Genomic DNA, 17,211 nt, shown 5'->3' on the forward strand with positions numbered 1-17,211 from the left:
GTTTTGAACATATCCAAGGACACTTAAAACAAGCAAACAACAAGTTTTCTTATTTCTACTGAATTTTGCTGTGTCTCAACTTGCAGGCACTCCCCAATTGCCTTATCACTGGGCATCTCTGAGAAAAGTGTGGCTCTGTCTGTTCTGTCCCTCCTCTCTGGGTAGCTGTAGACAGCAATATCTCACTACAAGCCTTTTCTTCTTAAATAAAGCTGAAGGACCACAGTTCCCTCATCCTCTCCTCATATATTATATAGGCTCCCAGACCTCTGGTCAGCTTGGTGGCCCTTACAGGGCTCACTGCAATATATCAATGCCCATCTAATACTGGGGAGCCCAAAGACACAGTATTCCAGATATGGTCTTCACAGAGTACTGCATAGAGGGGAATAATAATTTCTCCTAATGTGCTGGTTATGCTCTTGCTCATACAGCCCAGGATACAGTTGGCCTTCTTAGCTGTAAGGGCACACTGTTGGCGCATGTTCAGCAGGAGTCCCCAGACCCTTTTCTGCAAGCCTGCTTTCACTGCAGGTGGTCCCCCAGCATGTACTGGTGTATGGTGTTACTCCTCCTCAGATGCAGGACTTTGCATTTATTTTTGTTGAATTTCATATGGTTCTTTTCAGCTCGTTCCTGCAGCATGCTGCAGTCCCTCTAGTAAGGGTGTGGTGGGAGTTGAGCAAGAGTACCTTTACGAAGATGAGAACACAACTCTAGGTATTTGGGAGGAGCAATGGCACTGGACACGCTGTTCACAAAGGAGATGCAGAGTGCAAGCGCACCCTCTACAGAATTTCTGGTTTCCAGTGTACACTCACAGTATGAACCTACATCGGGACTACTGCCTCAAGAAAGAACAATATTAAGTTTGACTTTCAATGAACACAGTTTAAAACTATTTCAGCCTGCAAGATGCCTTAAATGCTGCCAGGAATTGCTGGTTTCATTTGAGAGGAAACCAAAGATGTTTAAGGGAGAAAAACAAAACCCAAGAGCAATGTTTTATCATGCTCAAAATTTTGAATGTAATGGTTCTTTAAGAGTGAAAGTTTGGGCCTGAACACACATGCATACACACCTGTATTCTGCAGATGATGCACTAGAAGAAACAACTTGTTCTGCCTTTTCTGTTGTACAGAGACACAACCAGGCAAACCCAGAGCCCAATTTATTTTTTTTTTTGGTTTGCTGACCAAACAATTCTAATCAACAGCATATAGCACATGCCTATACTGTAAAACAGGTATCACTAGTCAACACAGATGCTACATGTTCAATACAGAAACCTCCATATAATCACAGCAGTGTCATACAATTTAGACAGTGACTTAACTTACTGTTTAGGTCACTTAAATTCGACAAGTAACTAAAGTGGCTACTCCTTACATTACACGTCAGAAACTGAAATTAAAAAAATTTGTCAGTTGACATTCTGCCATTCATAATGTCAACATTTTTGAATGTTTGTTGGATCAGAGTGACAACACATAATGTAATCATTACACTGAAGAAATAAGTTAAACTTCATACCTCCATCAAGGCTTCTGGAAACACGTTTGCTTGAAGTGCGTTCAAAGTACGGAGCTGGTCTGTCTATGAGGTTGCTAGCTTGTCGTGTCTGTGCTTGCGTACGTCCACTGTAGCGGAACTTGGAACCCAAGGTTAGAAACTTTGCTTTTGGAGGCTGTTCTGGTGATACAAGCCTAAAAAGTAAATATGAGGGAAGTCAGTTAAAAATAAATATTTTATATATTTAATGAGGTACTTTAAAGCTACTTATTATATTTCAACTTCAGTTCACCATGCGTGATTTGTGCACTCCAAAAAAGTATTCTACCATAAGCTCTCAGAACTTCTAAAACAATGCATATTGTTTATTATTTGCAGTTGGAGTTGAAGCGATGCTGATAACCATCACATTTTCCACAGCATGATTAAGCATGTGTGATCCTTATATTTTGGTGCTACTTTGGTTAAATTTTATTTTTTGTAGAAAGCTGAGGCCGTTATAAGTCCAGGTAGAATACCTCCCACATCTCCCTCCTTAGAATGTTACTTGTAGTAGAAATTATATATCTCCCACTTCCACTGTTTCTCCTATATTCTGAGGTACCAATACAGCAGCTGCCATTCTTCAAAGTTAGGGAATGGCATCTCAAAACGGCGCAGAAGGATGTATGAAATGAAAAAAAGACTGAGATAGCTGGAGAGTTGTGACCCAACAGTGACAAGTTTAACAAGCTAGATTCAGACTCAAGTTTCTTTACAGTCATTTATAGATTTATATGAGTTTATGTTTGCTGGATATAAGGAGGAGAAAAAAAACATATCATGACAAGGATAAAGAGATTCAGTTACGAGTACTATTAATGCTGGGTTCTGTGCTGGGTATGTACATTCGTACCTCAGTGTTGGCATCAATGTCAGAAAGTCTAAGGAACAATGTGGTAGAATTTGCTATGAGGGATTCTGCTTTGTTTCCCCAGTTTTTTGGTATCACATGAGTTTAAAGAGACAGATCTTCTATACCTCCCTGAATTTCCTTCAATGAGGACTTCTTGAGCCACCAGCTTAATTACTGAGGGTACTGTTTGTTCCAGTGCCATACTCGCTGATAGGATAAACAGTCATCACTGCAGGAACTCTTCCCAGTCTCTGCTTCTCTAGAAAGGTCTTTGATGTTACTTCCTGGATCAACGTAGCGCTGCAAATACACGCACATCCAGCATACCAGTCTCCATGGCCTACTCTCCCTCCAAGTAAAACCCATCAGGCTATTCCAAACATAGCTTTTTGATTTGTAGATCTTCAAAGAGAAACCCACCGAACACCGGTTTCTTTCCCGCAGAAGCAGCAACTACTGTGCCCTTTGTACTTAGGATGGCACACATAGGCAAGTGAGACTTAAGAGTATGCTGACTTTGTTTTCCTCTTCTGAAGCATTTACACAGGGAATATCTGTGTCAGTGGAATCCAAACCAACATACATTAAGGCAGTACCCAGTGGTGGGTTCTGAAAACTGACAGTCATTCTAAAGATATTTCAGCAAAACTGAAGAATTTTCAGATACTTAGCAAAAAGAATGGTGAGCTAATGTGGTGGGTTGACCTTGGCTGGATGCCAGGTGCCCACCAAAGCTATTCTATCACTCCCCTCAGCTGGACAGGGCAGAGAAGAAAATATAATGAAAAGCTCGTGGGTTGAGGGACAGGGAGAGATCATTCACCAATTACCCATCATGGGCAAAACAGACTCAACGTGGGGAAAAAAATAATTTATTAGCAATCAAATCAGAGTAGGATAATGATACCTAAACCCAAAACTTAAAAACACATTCCCCCCCACCCCTCCCTTCTTCTTGAACTCAACTTCTCTCTTGAATTCCCTACTGCCTCCCATGGAGCAGCAATGGGGGACATGGAATGGGGGTTTGTGGTCAGTTCATCACACATTTCTGCCACTCCTTTCTTCTCTGTGGGAGGCCTCCTCACACTCTTCCCCTGCTCCAGCATGGGGTCCCTCTCATGTGAGACAGTCTTCCATGAACTTCTCCAATGTGAGTCCTTCTCACAGGCTACGGTTCTTCAGCAACTGCTCCAGCGTGGGTCCCCCGTGGAGTCACAAGTCCTGCCACCAAACATGCTCCAGCATGGGATCCTCTGTTTACAAGTTCACAGCTCCTTCCAGGAGCCTGCTACAGCCTGGACTTCCCATGGAGTCACAGCCTCCTTTGGGCATCCATCTGCTCCAGCATGGGATCCTCCACAGGCTGCAGGTGGCTATCTGCTCCAGCGTTACCCTCCATGGGCTGAGGGGCACAGCCTGCCTCACCATGGCCTTCACCACAGGCTGCAAGGGCATCTCTTCACCGGTGCCTGGAGCATCTCCTGTCCCTCCTTCTTCACTGACCTTGATGTCTGCAGAACTGTTGCTCTCACATAGTCTCAACTCCTCTCGCCGGCTGTTGTTGCACAGAACTCCTTTCCCTTCTTAAATACATTATCCCAGAGGTGCTACCACTGTCACTGATGGGCTTGGCCTTGGTCAGTGGTGGGTCTGTCTTGGAGCTGGCTGCCATTGGCTCTATTGGATGTGCGGGAAGCTTCTCACAGAAGCCACCTCTATAGCCCTCCACTTACCAAAACCTTGCCTGCAAACCCAATACAGCTAGATAGAAAGTTACCATTTTCACTAACAGAGGATGTTTATGGCTTTGACAGAGCACTAGCCAGGAGGATCCAATCCTGCATGCCTAAGAGGCATAAGCACACACCTGAATCTTAATCTGTTGCAACATATTTTTAAAGAAAATAAAATTCAAGACAGACTAATTCACCCTTCTGTGCTAAGGACACTTATGCAATAAAATCACAAGTATCTGGAGCTTCACTTCCATTGCTTCTATAAAACAGCCTTATGCAATCTTTGTGACAATTTATTTCTCCACATTTATTTCCAAGAGAGAGTGCATTATGCACTAAGAGGAAGAAGGCTAAGAGGGTTTTTCCAAGGTTCTTCCTGTTTATTTTCCAGTCTTGGCAAGGCTACAGCATTAACTGCCATTTTTATCTTCCAACCTGCTGAGACAAACTTTTAATCTTTTAATGTGGAAAAAACAAGAGAACTAATTACTTCCTGATTAAGGGCATTTGAATGGATTTTTTTGTATTACAAGCTTAATTACACAAAATAACTGAAGATTATGCTTTTACCATTTTAAAACATTCTGGGGAGATGCTGATTCAATCATTAAAATTTCAAATAAAACATCATAAAGCAGAATTGTAAGCAGTTTTCTGCAGCCATTGGTTAACATCCAGAGTTGCAGACTAAGTTTACCTCAAAAGATTAATGTAGATATAATCTGACTGTATTTCTTAAAGTAGATTGTTGCTCTTCGGAAATGGTACTGGAATCCTATAAGGTTGAGCTGATACAAGCGAATCTAATGCCTCTTGGTTGTCATTTTCAATATAGCTCATACAAGTTTTTATAAATAACTTCATATACTGGCTCAATTTCCCATACGTTGTAAGAAGATGGATCTTCATGTTACAATTTGAGAAAAACAAACATTGCAAGAGACAACACAAGGAATCTTACAATGTTATATAGGGCATGCTAAGGGGTCTGGAAACTAAAAACGTACACCTAGACTGAATACTATTTACTGTGGTATCATACACAAGCTTTACACATTCTTTGAAAGAGTACAGTCTTTTGGACTGTAGCATTGCTTTTCTGCTTTTTATCTTTGGAGAAAAATAGAGCTGGACTTATTTTACTGTTTTTAAATCAGGATAAGAGGTTCTAAGGATTTTCTGTCTGATGACATCAGTGGAGTACGTGGAATTTACAGTATAGTTCAAGTATTTGTTACATAATACTCATTATAATACCATTCCTGGTTAGGAAAAGCCACTTCTGAGTGGAATAAAATCCAATTATTTTTATTAGGTCAGAATTTTTGCAGTAAGATTATCTAATATGCATTAATGCTCCTGAAAGCTTTCATATTTGCACATTGTAGTTTCTCAGTTTAGGATTTTTGACTTCCATAAGGTTTGTTTTTTCACTATTCGGGTCCATTTTATTACTATAATATTAGGAAATACAGTTTCCCAGCAAAGCAAATCACTTCATAATTTATTTGAAGAATGTTGATAAACCTCTCATTGCAGACGGAACTGCATGCTGTTTCTGGTAACGGACATCACCCCCCAGAGCAGACTTTACATTTTAGAGAGGAATAGAATGGTGGATGATATATTTTAGTAAATTTGTCTAATGAATTCTATCAAAAATGAAAAAAAAATAATCTTTGATCAGATTTTTAAAAATATGTGCTTCTCAATGAAACATTTTGAGAGTGACTGCCGATCTCAGCACAAATTCTAACATTGCATTCAAAAATATTCTACATTAAATGAAAATCTGAATACTGAAAAGCATCCAATAAGACAGTTCCAGTAATGAACTGCTTAGGTCTCATGGTCCTCAAGTTCTCTGAGGGTCTCAGTCTAGCAAGTACATTCAGCTACAGGATTGCATCTACCTTAGAACACAACTGATTTTTAAAAATAAAACACAGGTTACTGAAGGAGAAAGCTTACCTTCTACATATCCTAGTTACTGAGCTCATTTGAAGCAAGAAACTTTGATTCAACGCCTATTCAATGCATAAGAGATTTGACTTAAATCTGTGACTTTCAGACTGCATGGGGCACAGGGACTCCCTCATGGAGTTTGAAAAATCTTCACTTGATTTTTATAATAGCAGAAACTCCTTTTCAGTGGAGGAAGCAGAAAGAGAAATAACTCTGTGGCCTATCGTTAAAGTGCTCATTTACAAAAAGACCATAGGTTCAATGACCAATTCAGAATTTTATGTTTGTCAGTTGCTGGGGAAAAAATGCAGAGAAAGTTACAGATTATTATGTAAACAAATAGTAGCCTGTTTTTAAAGTGATTCTCTGATTTTTAAAGAATGACTGTAAACTCAGCCCAGTTGATAAATAAGGAAAAAATCAGCTGTAAACTATGAAAGTTTAAATAAAGCAGTTAACTGTACTTGAGACCCAGAACTAGTAATTTGGGCTCAATGATTGTTAGTCCACTAATACCTCTTAGAAGACACCCTGAGAAATTAGGGGCAAAAAAGGGGTGAAATCTTCTTTACTTTCCTCATATCCTTTAAAAGAAAGATATGAGCATACCTGGCAAAGTGGAAGAAGCGCAGAATTATCATTTACCTGAAGAAAGTATGGTGCTCCACACAAACCTTCCATAACCTTTTAGCAGCCCGATGGTTTGGCAGTTTGAACCCAATAGTGCTCTCAAACTGTTCCAGCTGGAAAGAATCCACAAATTAACCCATTTCATTAAGCTGGCTATTAACTAGCAAGCAGTTTAGATAGTACTATTACTGTAACAAGCTGTAATTCTCCTCTCGTATGACTTCATAAGATTTTTAAAAAAATATTAAAAAAATCAGAATTTCCAGCCTTTTAATAAAATCCTACTTGTCAGGCTAGTGATGATGGGCAATAACCATAGTATCACTTCCTATCTATATTAATGGCTCTTTTGAGAAATCCAATAATACTGTAGTGTTCCTTGCTGATTTTCTGACTAGCTGCCCGAAGTATTTATTTTTAAACTGCATGAAGTAATTGTACTGCAAGTTGTGCTGCACACTTTCCTTGGATTTAATAATAGTCTGATATCCATACTGCAGTGTTAAGCTTACCTGATCTGTTTCACTATATAATAGTTTCTTAGCAAAAATATTACGTCTATGCACCATCAACACCTGCAAGAACAATACACGTGTGTTCCCAAACTTACAAAACCACAATGTTGGTATTGCGCTACTGGTATTTAGACTTCTCTTTTGTTTTATTTATCTACACAGTAAAAGCTACCTTAAACATTTTTCAGTGTAATCTAAAAAAGCATTACAATTTTGACATTTTGGTTTTTGTTAAATTTCCAGTTACAATGTGTTCAAAATGTACACACACACACCACACCCCTTCAGAAACTCCCACAAACTTATATTGGCATCAAGCAAGAAAGTTGAATCCATTATTTTCAGAGCAGCTAACAGAAAGAGTTATAATGTTCTACAGGGCAAATCAAGCCTTTGGCAACAGCCATAAACTAGATGCATGGCACATTTAGTGAACAATTACACTCAAAGAGGAAGAGAAGCTGGCTCTCTCCCAGAACTGCAAGTCTCTATAGACAGTTAAGAACATGGCCAGTATAACTAGCTTTCCCTGTGAAGAAAAAAAAAAAGATGGCATCTATTAACAAAAGAAAATAGATTTTCTTCTTGGTTTGCATGTACTGATCAAGAGGAGTGTTTAATACAATCAGTAAAATCTGAAGAGGAAAACAAAATGCTCTTAAGTGCTACTTAAATCTAGGATAAGCCTGTGAGGACATATGGGAAAAAAACGATGGTGTTTTCATGTTACTGGATAGAAATGATTTCACAAAAGAAACAAAGACAGCAAGGTGCTACTCACTTCTGCCGGCCTGACTTTGATGTAGAAATTACTTCGCTTATAGGAAATCTTCAGAATTTTTGGCCAAGCAAAGCGGTTGATCCGGAGTCTATCTTTGTAAATGAGCAGTCCATTAGCACATACACCCAGCATGATATCCACACCTTCAGAATCCTATCATGTGTGAGATAATTTCATAAAAATCAGTTTAATAACATTCCAAACAAGTAATTATCGCTAGCGTACCTTGGGGGAATAATGCAGCTGAGACCTTTCTCATATTCAAACCTACAAGACCCTGATAATAAGATTCTTAAAGCAGAAATGGCCAAGTATATTGATTTTATAGGAAAGGCCTTGGACTATTTGTAATAGTTTTGGCACTCATATGCCATTGCATATGCCACAGTTCTGGGAAATTAGTCCCTATTGCCAGAATATTGAAGAAGTCAACAACTTACAAGTAAGGAAAGGTATGGTGGGTGTGCTACCATTAATTTCAATATTAAAAGAAGAAAATTTTAAAACAGGCCTTTCCAACTTAAAACAGTTGGTGAAAGTCTCAACAAGTTGGTGATCTTTTACAGTCTCCTACTATTCCAATAAAGATATAGGAAGTAATGGAAAGCTGGCTGGAAATGTCAACATAACATTTCAAGAGTGCTGGTGGGCTGGGTTTCTGAGCATTCTGTTCCACTGACAGCAATTGATGCAAGTTTTACAGGCTACAAAATTAATCACTTACTGACAAGGCTTTGATACACTGTACCACTATATAGTACAGTAGAATCACATGCCCTCCCTAACAATAAATAACTACATCAAATTCCCACACTGTCATTAAAAGTTGCTTCACTGGCATAAATAACAGGCTGCAAGCAGAGCTTGTCAAACAGTAGCAGTTCTAATGCTTGCAGTTACTTTAGTGCAGCAAAAGAAAGCTCCAATAACACTAAAAAACCCTAACTTCCTTAAAACACTACAGACTAAGTGAACTGCCATGCTGTATTGTATTGAAAAGTAACAAATGATACATAGTTAATATATGTGAATAAAAATTTCGGTATATTTCTTTCATGTTCTAACAGAACACAGGCAAAAGTTTATGGAAAACTGCAAAAACAAGCGTACATTGTTTCCATATGAAACAGAACTAAACAATGCTTCTCCAGTACTTGAAAGACTTAGTTAACTTTTTAAAATATAGGACTGATATGCTTACAATGCATTGATTTTCCTATTGATTTGAGACTGGATTTGTGCAAGCTGTGGGAGGGGTTGGTTAGGTGATTTGTTGGGTTTTTTAACTAAAAGCAGCCCACTAGAAATGCAAATCTGATTTGATCTATCCAGAGGAGTTTAAAAAGCACCAAAACCCACCCTCCCCCAAGACCCCCACACCGTTCAATTTTTAACTCTCATGTTATTAACAATAACATGTTCTTTTAGGCTTTACTTTATGGCCCCACATTTTCTTGGCATCAAAAATCTGTCATTTAAAAAAACATTTAGCCATTTTTATGAATAAAGCATTATTTCCAAGCTGCATGTATGTCTATGCTTTAAATAAACTTAGATTTAAAGTAAATTCTAAGGATGTTAGAGCTGTAAACTGAGTAATTATCGTGACCAAGAGATAAAAGGCTTATACCTAAGAACTGAGGGCATGACTTTTACAATAAAACACATATATGCTGTGTTCTTCAATACTAAGCATGTCTATAATTTTGGTTATGCTTAAAACAAAAGGAAAACCAAACCAATCCCCAATACCTTGGCATGATGTAAATCCACTCCATACATGGAGAGTCTCTTAGCATTTTCTAGGAACTGGGAATCCGCCTGTGCTGGAGTCAAGCCCCTAAAACCATTGAATAAGCCTTGAGTTTATTGACAAAAGAACTGAGTATCAAAACTGAGTGGAATCCTGGAATTCAGACACAGAAAAAGCTCAGTTTGTAAGGTATCAACAATATTTTTGCCCTAAAGGGAAAGTGTTTTTTCAGAGCATATTATATGCTTTTAGTAGAGATTTCCACCTCCACTCTTTCAAAATATTCTAGCTGTATGTTGCTTAAACTAATTCATATGCTTAGATACAAATATTTTCTCCAAAAGTTCTCTTCTGAAATCTTAGTGAAACTACAATTTTCAAATTGAATTTTTTAAACACATGGAAGTAAGAGGTTCTAGTTGCATAGCAAAAGATTTCCGAAGTAATAGTAACTTCAGCTTAGCAGTTTGACACCTCATCTTAAAAGAATTGACATAAATGTGACAAAGCATGATGATTTTATTTAATCCTACTGTATTTAGACACACCTGTGTGTTTTGTGTAGCTCAGCTACTTTCTCTTCCATTTCTTGAGTTTGATTGGGTGCAAATTGGAATTCACTGATATAATCACTGCGGTGCTCCTCTGGGTCATGATCACCCAGCTCAGCCTGGAGGGTATATGAACCAAGGAGGGCGTGAGTCACAAAAGAACATGGTAGTCGACCAGAAGCAATATCCTGACGAAGCTGTAGGCACAAGAAATATCTGCAAGACAACGGAAAGGGGAAAAAGCCGAACAATCAAACAAAAATAACAACAGAGAAACTATTACCAATGGCAAGTTTATAAGAGATATGGCAGAATTTATCGAGATGTATATAATCATATAATCACACTCTAAAATAAATCAATGTATTAATAATTTGTTAACATCTTACATTATTAGAGCATTATTGTCACACAGTAAATTCCACTTCCATTTTTAAGAGTTGATTTTGCTTCCATAAATAATGTAAAGAGCAGGAAAAATTCTGATTTCCAATATAAATGAATGAAAAACTGTATCTAGTTTGTGACAAAAGCTGACTCAGGAACTACTTCATTTCATATTGTAGCCTGCAGGTATCTAAGGTTTACAAATAAAAGCTCATGCACTTCCTTTGACATTTCCTTTTGGGTTTAAAATTCTAACTTTTACATTTCTTGCAGTTACTGAGCTAATTAAGTCATGTAATAAACAAAAGAAATTTAGTTTACTATTGAACTCATAATTGCCTTCCTTAGATTGTGTATGTAGAATTTAATATTTCAGGTACTGCATACAGCCTTCTACCAAATTTAATGTTAACAATCAGTAGACATCCTACCCTAGCACAGATTTTTAATGTAAATTTTAAAAAAAGTTTTACAAGTGAAGCTTAAATTTTAAGGAATTTAGCTTTAAGCTATAACCATAAAAATGCTTTATCAGTTGAACACACAATTGAAAAGCTAATCAACTCACTGAAAATTTTCAAAGAAAACACAGACAGCTTCTCTTAAATACACTACAGAATAAATGTCTTAGATTATTTGTAGTAATATATCGGCTACACACTTGTGTAGCTGTCTTATTTTGTGCAGAAGACCGACCTGATATGACATGAAGCAACATATATCCTGCCTCAGCAGAGTCAGCCAACTCCAAACCAAAAATAAGTGTTTAGGTTTTCCGTAACTCCTGAAGAAATGAGTATTAATTCCCCATACTCTATCTACTATGTTAGTCTTGCAATGCTACCTTTTAGGTTCCTAATATCCAATGCATTCCATGTATTTTCTAAGAACTTTGGAAGAGAATTATGTTCAGGCTTTATTATGTTTTATGGTATGCACATGTATAAAACTACATTTTCACCAACTTAGCCTAGCTTATTGCTGAGTACCTTGGAGCCCTAGAGTTTTGCTCTTAATATCAATACCCTCACATCCTCATTTGCTATATAATAAATCAGTAGCCCTAAAATAAAGCACTGTCTCCTTTGAAATATAATCATTTGCATCTTACTTCCTACCCAAATCATATCCCCACTTATCATTACTTTCTTTCTCAGGTTTCTTCCTTAAGTTTTCACTTTGCGTTTTCGACCTTGTTCCAAAAAGCACTGGATGTAAGAACATCTATAGTGTCTACAGTAACAGCCAAACGTTACAGCATCCAGGAACTGAAGAAGAATTTTTACATGCTCTTCAAATTAAACTAACAGTAATTTTCAAGTTTAAAATAAGGAACTATGCATACCTCGTGATGTCTTCAGTCAACTGTGAAGGATCAGGTGGATAAAACTTCACATTAAAGGTGAATATCCAAGGTAAACCTAAATGTGGGAAATGTCCAGTTGTTAACCTCAAACAAGTTGAGGCAAGCAAAGGAAGAACCTTACTAAAAATGAAATGTCATGCAGTCATATAAATCTTAGATCACTGAAAACAAGAAGGTTTTTTCCCTTTTTTTTTTTTTCAGTACATTACTAAAAAGCATACATTATTTTCATTATCAGGTGGTAACTTATATATACATACAGTGAAAGACCAGCATGTAAAATTATTTCTACAGAACGTTTTACAGTGAGTAACGTAAGTATCAGAAGACATCTAATTTGAAAACTACCAAATATATTTGAAAACTACCAAATATATTAACACTTTTAAGATAGTCTGTGTTCAAAGACATTTGCACTTGTGTTTATTTCCAACTCCTCCAAGTTTGAGAGACCGTATTGCTATGAATGTGAGATGTCAAAATGAGGTCTGCATTGCATACAACAGAAAGATAATATGCCAATTACTCATATTCATACAGAATGCATGTAAGACAAAAAAATATTAGCCATTCCTCCTTTAAAATATTATTTTGAGAAACAATATCTTTAGCAACTCTAATATCAATGGTATTTTAAATTCCTATATGTTAGAATTGTTAAGACCACATGCATTTTTTTGAGCAAAAGCATGCTGGAAACCAGATTAATAATTTGACAGAGCATAAAGTGTTGCCTTTAGTCATAGTTCTAGTTTTAAATTTAATAACTTGACAAAATGTAGAACTTGCCTAATTCAAACAGATTTTATTAAGTACATTGCAAACATACATATGTAATAGAAAATCCCAAAACAGAAGTCTAGAAAAAGAATTTAATACTTGGTTTTGCATGCTGCTTGAAAGTAAATGCAGTTGAGCTTTATCATATCTTGCCAAACATAAACACTACAATGCAGATCTGTTAGAAATTATGAAGAAAGACAAAAATAAAAATATCAAAACAATTCAGTAGCCATTTATGTCTGTCTCTTGACCCTATTCTCCTAAGGCAAATAATATTTTGGTGAAAGACCTAGCAGAAAAAATATTCGGTAAAAAAAGGTAATCATTTTATAAAGCTTATTAATGAAGAATTTTGGAACGTAAACAATTTTAAATCTCTGTCATACACAGATAACTCATACTTTGAAAAACTTGTATTTTAACAACAAAAAAGACTGAAATGCTGTTTTCAGCATAATGCTAGAAAACTGACTTCTTTTTTAGGGTTATTTTCTTAAAAAAAATCCTGTTTTAAAATTTCACAGCTATTAAAGGTGAAGGGGTGCTTTGTGTAAAAATTTCTAATGTCTTTCAACATTTCAAAATTAATTCAGGTTTTCAGACATGACTATTCATTGGAGCACTTCAAGTTCTGCTTAAGTGTGAACCTCATTCTTCACCTGGCTGCTAAGTCACTGTTTCCTTTTGAGAGCTCAGAGTTTTAGTGTACCTTTGTGTTCCCAGTTATCAATTATTTGCTAGAACAATAACTTTGCTTATAAAATAAGGCAGGACTCCTTAAATGAAAAGCCTAAAATACCTTTAAAAAATGTCTAACACTAATTAATATATATAGCATGACAAACAGAATTAAAGCTGGAATAGATAAGCCCACTTCTACCATTTATCTCCCAGGGAATTAGCATCATTTAATGAAAAGCTGCTGATAATGAGTAAGCCAAACTGATGATGAGAAGCAATTGGGTCAAAATATCTAGGCAAACTGTGTTCAGGGAGAGTGGTTATGTTACCAGGGTTGTGGAACGGGGAGAAATGGATGAAGTATGTGTCCTTCCACACAGGTAAACCAAAAATAAATCAGTCTTCAAGTTTTCCTGGAAGTATGCGATTTTTCCTGGTATGAAGCAATTTTTCCTCATCTAAAACTGCAGTTAAACTAGTCACAGATGAATTCCTTCCTCCTTCTTGTCAGCATTTCTACAGTTAGCTTTCAGAAAGCACTGTAGCCAGAAGATCAAGACAGCATGTGAAAAAAAAAAAAAAAAAAAAAAAAAGGAAAAAACCCTATATTCTCTATAAAAACCTAAAAAGAGCAAAAATTCTCCAAACGTATCAACTGTGAAAAATTTCACATGTCTCCTCATACTAATTCCATAGCTAATCTATTGAAAGAATGTTGCAGTTGACTTCACTAAGTATTTTCTGGACAGTTGGTGACCTTATATTTTGCCCAATTACTGAAAGTACATTTATCCCCTGAATGTCGACTAGCAGGTATATTACAGTGTGCACAGTCTATATACTTCTCACTGCAGCATACTGTTTATAGCTGCATAACAGAGGCATACAAACATAACTGTCTTCACACAATAATGCACACTATTACTGGTGCTTTAAACTGGTGGTCAAGACAAAAAAAACCCAGTAAATCTGATATTTAAAATTATATTTAACATTCTGTCCCTGATAAGGCTCTCTGTTTCGATGCTTAATAATATGGGCTACAGAAATGTCAAAATTTTTTCTAGCCAGCTTGTTACCTCAAAAATGCTTTTGTGGAAACTTTAAGCACATTCTTAGAAAAAAAGAATGCAATGTAGCCAACCAGCTAACAGCATACAATTAACATGATTCATCCCATTTAAACTGGGAAATCAGTGAGGGTTTTTTTTCCAGTAACTGCTTTTTCTGGCTTTCACTCACGAGATCTTTTGTGTCTTAGCTAGGATTTTTATGGCACTGTGTGACAAGGACAGTTACACTAGTCACAGGTAGATGTAAAAGAGCCCCATAAAATTAAGAAAATTACTTCTATAATTTTTCTTAAATTATTGTCAGGAAAATCAAAGAAATAAGGAAGTTCTATATCCAGTCCACATTTTCAAAAATGCATAAAAAGCAGACTATAGACAGTCCTGGCTGGACTGACAAGATTCAGCTCACAAACTCAGGCATCTCCAAACTGTAAAATCATTCCTCATAATTAGTAGACATACAGAAGCAGTCCTGCAGGATAACTCTTCCCTTGTCACAGGTACTTAGCTCTCTTCACCAAGTACAAGCTCAACTTTAGTGTGATTAGTTTAGACCAAAATTAGCTACAGCCTTTACAGATATATGGTTATTTACATAAAGTGACCCCCATATTTTGATGCCTGAGCATAATTTTGTTAGCATTAATATCAGACAGCCAGAACTGTACATTCAAAATGCAAGCTTTTTCATAAATTAATTCTAACCTTCCTTAGCACTTTTAATACAAACTTTGGATTGCTCAAATATTTTAGAACGCTGTGCTGCAAAATTCTCACAGAACTGTATTTGTGTATTTATCATATTTTTGTCTACTGTGTAATTGGAAAATATACCTATTTAACCATATAATTATTCTTCTGTATCATCCTCTTTCCTGAGCAGTTTAGGCTGTGTTGCAGAATATCCCACAGAACCAAGAATGTAAAAAACTCCATTTCAACTACATGACATTCCTAGAACTACTTTAATTGCTAGCTAAATATGCCTCAAAGACTAGGCTAGTATTGGATTTGGCTGTTTCTGAATTCCCCAATCTGAATGAGTGGATGCCCATTAACATAAGGATACTGAGAACAGTCTTCAGCATGAATAAGAATAAAGGTTTAAACTTACAGCCCAAGATTTATCACCTGCTACCTTACCTATTGTACAATTTCATCTGTTCTAATGCACTTCCATAGAATTACAGATGATTTCCCTCAAACCCCTCAATAGTTAATGTCTTCTGTCCTCAGTCCTTCAGATACTCATTCCTTTCTAAAAAGAAAACAACTTTTCTAGCACCATAACCATTAACTCCTTGGATGCCAGGGGACATAGTTTCTTTCAGCCCTAGACTGCTGAGATTTAATTATATGCATGACACCACTGACACCCTTCAGAGCCAATGGAAGGAAAAGGACGTTTGGTTTGGTTTCCCTCTCAGGCACCTGTTTCAGAATGCACTCACTCACCTCCTGAAAGTGCCGGTTCCTTCAAAAAAGAAGTGCATTTACTTTAGGTGGACACAGTAAACCTAAATTAGATCAGATTAGTCATATCTTGGATATAGGGATGAGTTTCTATAATCTCTCTGGCTAAATAAGAATTCTCTTGACAAAAGACAGTAACACAATTTACAGCTAATTTCAAGAACAAAACCAGTTAAATGTATCCTTTATCAGGTGAGAATGCACAAAAAACCCTATAGCAGTCTATTCTGCCCTCAGAATATCCAAATCCTCTCCATGTCTTATAAGACACACAACACAGGATATGCAATGTGGAAGTATTTTTTTGCAATAAAAATACTAATTGTGCTGCAGACTAGAAATAGATTTAATTGACATAACATTGCCTTGGATTTAAACTATTCTGCACAGCATACAAACCTAATTTCTGTTAGGAAGAGAATTAATTACATCCACACTAAAACCAGGTTATATCCCAAAAATAGTTTCAGAATTTGTGTGAAGAGAAAGATAACCAGGTTTATAGCTCAGTTTCATAACCTTTCATTACAAAAACAACAAAAGCAAGTAATTAGGTTTCCCAAAACAGAGGGTTTATACATTGACATCTCTGATATTCATCCATAACTGTGAACATTTAAATTGCAGGTAAAAGGCTGATCTTCAGTTGCACTAAACCCTATGACAAAACCAGGTTGACGTAACTTACTCATTCAATTATTTTACACTGAGAATGAGAGTTAAGAAAATACCTGTAGACAAAACTGAGTAGAATATCATGTGTTCTAGACTAACTGCATGTACATCTCATGCAGATAAATCCTCAAATTACATTTTATACAAGAGTGAACGAACGTACCCTTTGTAAAGTCTGGGATTTGACTATTCCAAGGTCAGTTGCTACTGATCGTTATCATCACAATTTTCAAACTAAAGTTCTCAATTTTGCAAATGCCTGAATCTACTAGATGTAGCAATTTTCAAGAATATAGTGACAGAAATGTAATTAACCCACCTGTCCCTGACTGAATTAATTAGAGTTTTTAACACATGCCAGTAGATGTCCAATTACAGAGTTTAAAAAAGTATTAATCTTCCTGAAGATCAGGCTGGCTGAAAGCAAACAAG

The 17,211-nt window shown here is 36.6% G+C and overlaps 1 protein-coding gene across 17 annotated transcripts in view; it reads right to left on the reverse strand.

The window, feature by feature from the left end:
* The window catches only part of EPB41L2 (erythrocyte membrane protein band 4.1 like 2), a 123,758-nt gene that overhangs the window by 27,812 nt on the left and 78,735 nt on the right, over positions 1 to 17,211 (reverse strand). For all 17 annotated transcript variants that reach the window (XM_037390902.1, XM_037390895.1, XM_037390901.1 and 14 more), the window contains 6 exons: positions 12,074 to 12,149; positions 10,339 to 10,557; positions 9,790 to 9,877; positions 8,038 to 8,190; positions 6,757 to 6,854; positions 1,534 to 1,706 (listed from right to left, as the gene is read on the reverse strand). In XM_037390902.1, the coding sequence (XP_037246799.1) occupies positions 1,534 to 1,706; positions 6,757 to 6,854; positions 8,038 to 8,190; positions 9,790 to 9,877; positions 10,339 to 10,557; positions 12,074 to 12,149 (807 nt within the window). The remainder of the gene's footprint in view (positions 1 to 1,533; positions 1,707 to 6,756; positions 6,855 to 8,037; positions 8,191 to 9,789; positions 9,878 to 10,338; positions 10,558 to 12,073; positions 12,150 to 17,211) is intronic.

This window comes from Falco rusticolus, chromosome 6, assembly GCF_015220075.1.
Source record: "Falco rusticolus isolate bFalRus1 chromosome 6, bFalRus1.pri, whole genome shotgun sequence".
Taxonomy (NCBI): Eukaryota; Metazoa; Chordata; class Aves; order Falconiformes; family Falconidae; genus Falco; species Falco rusticolus.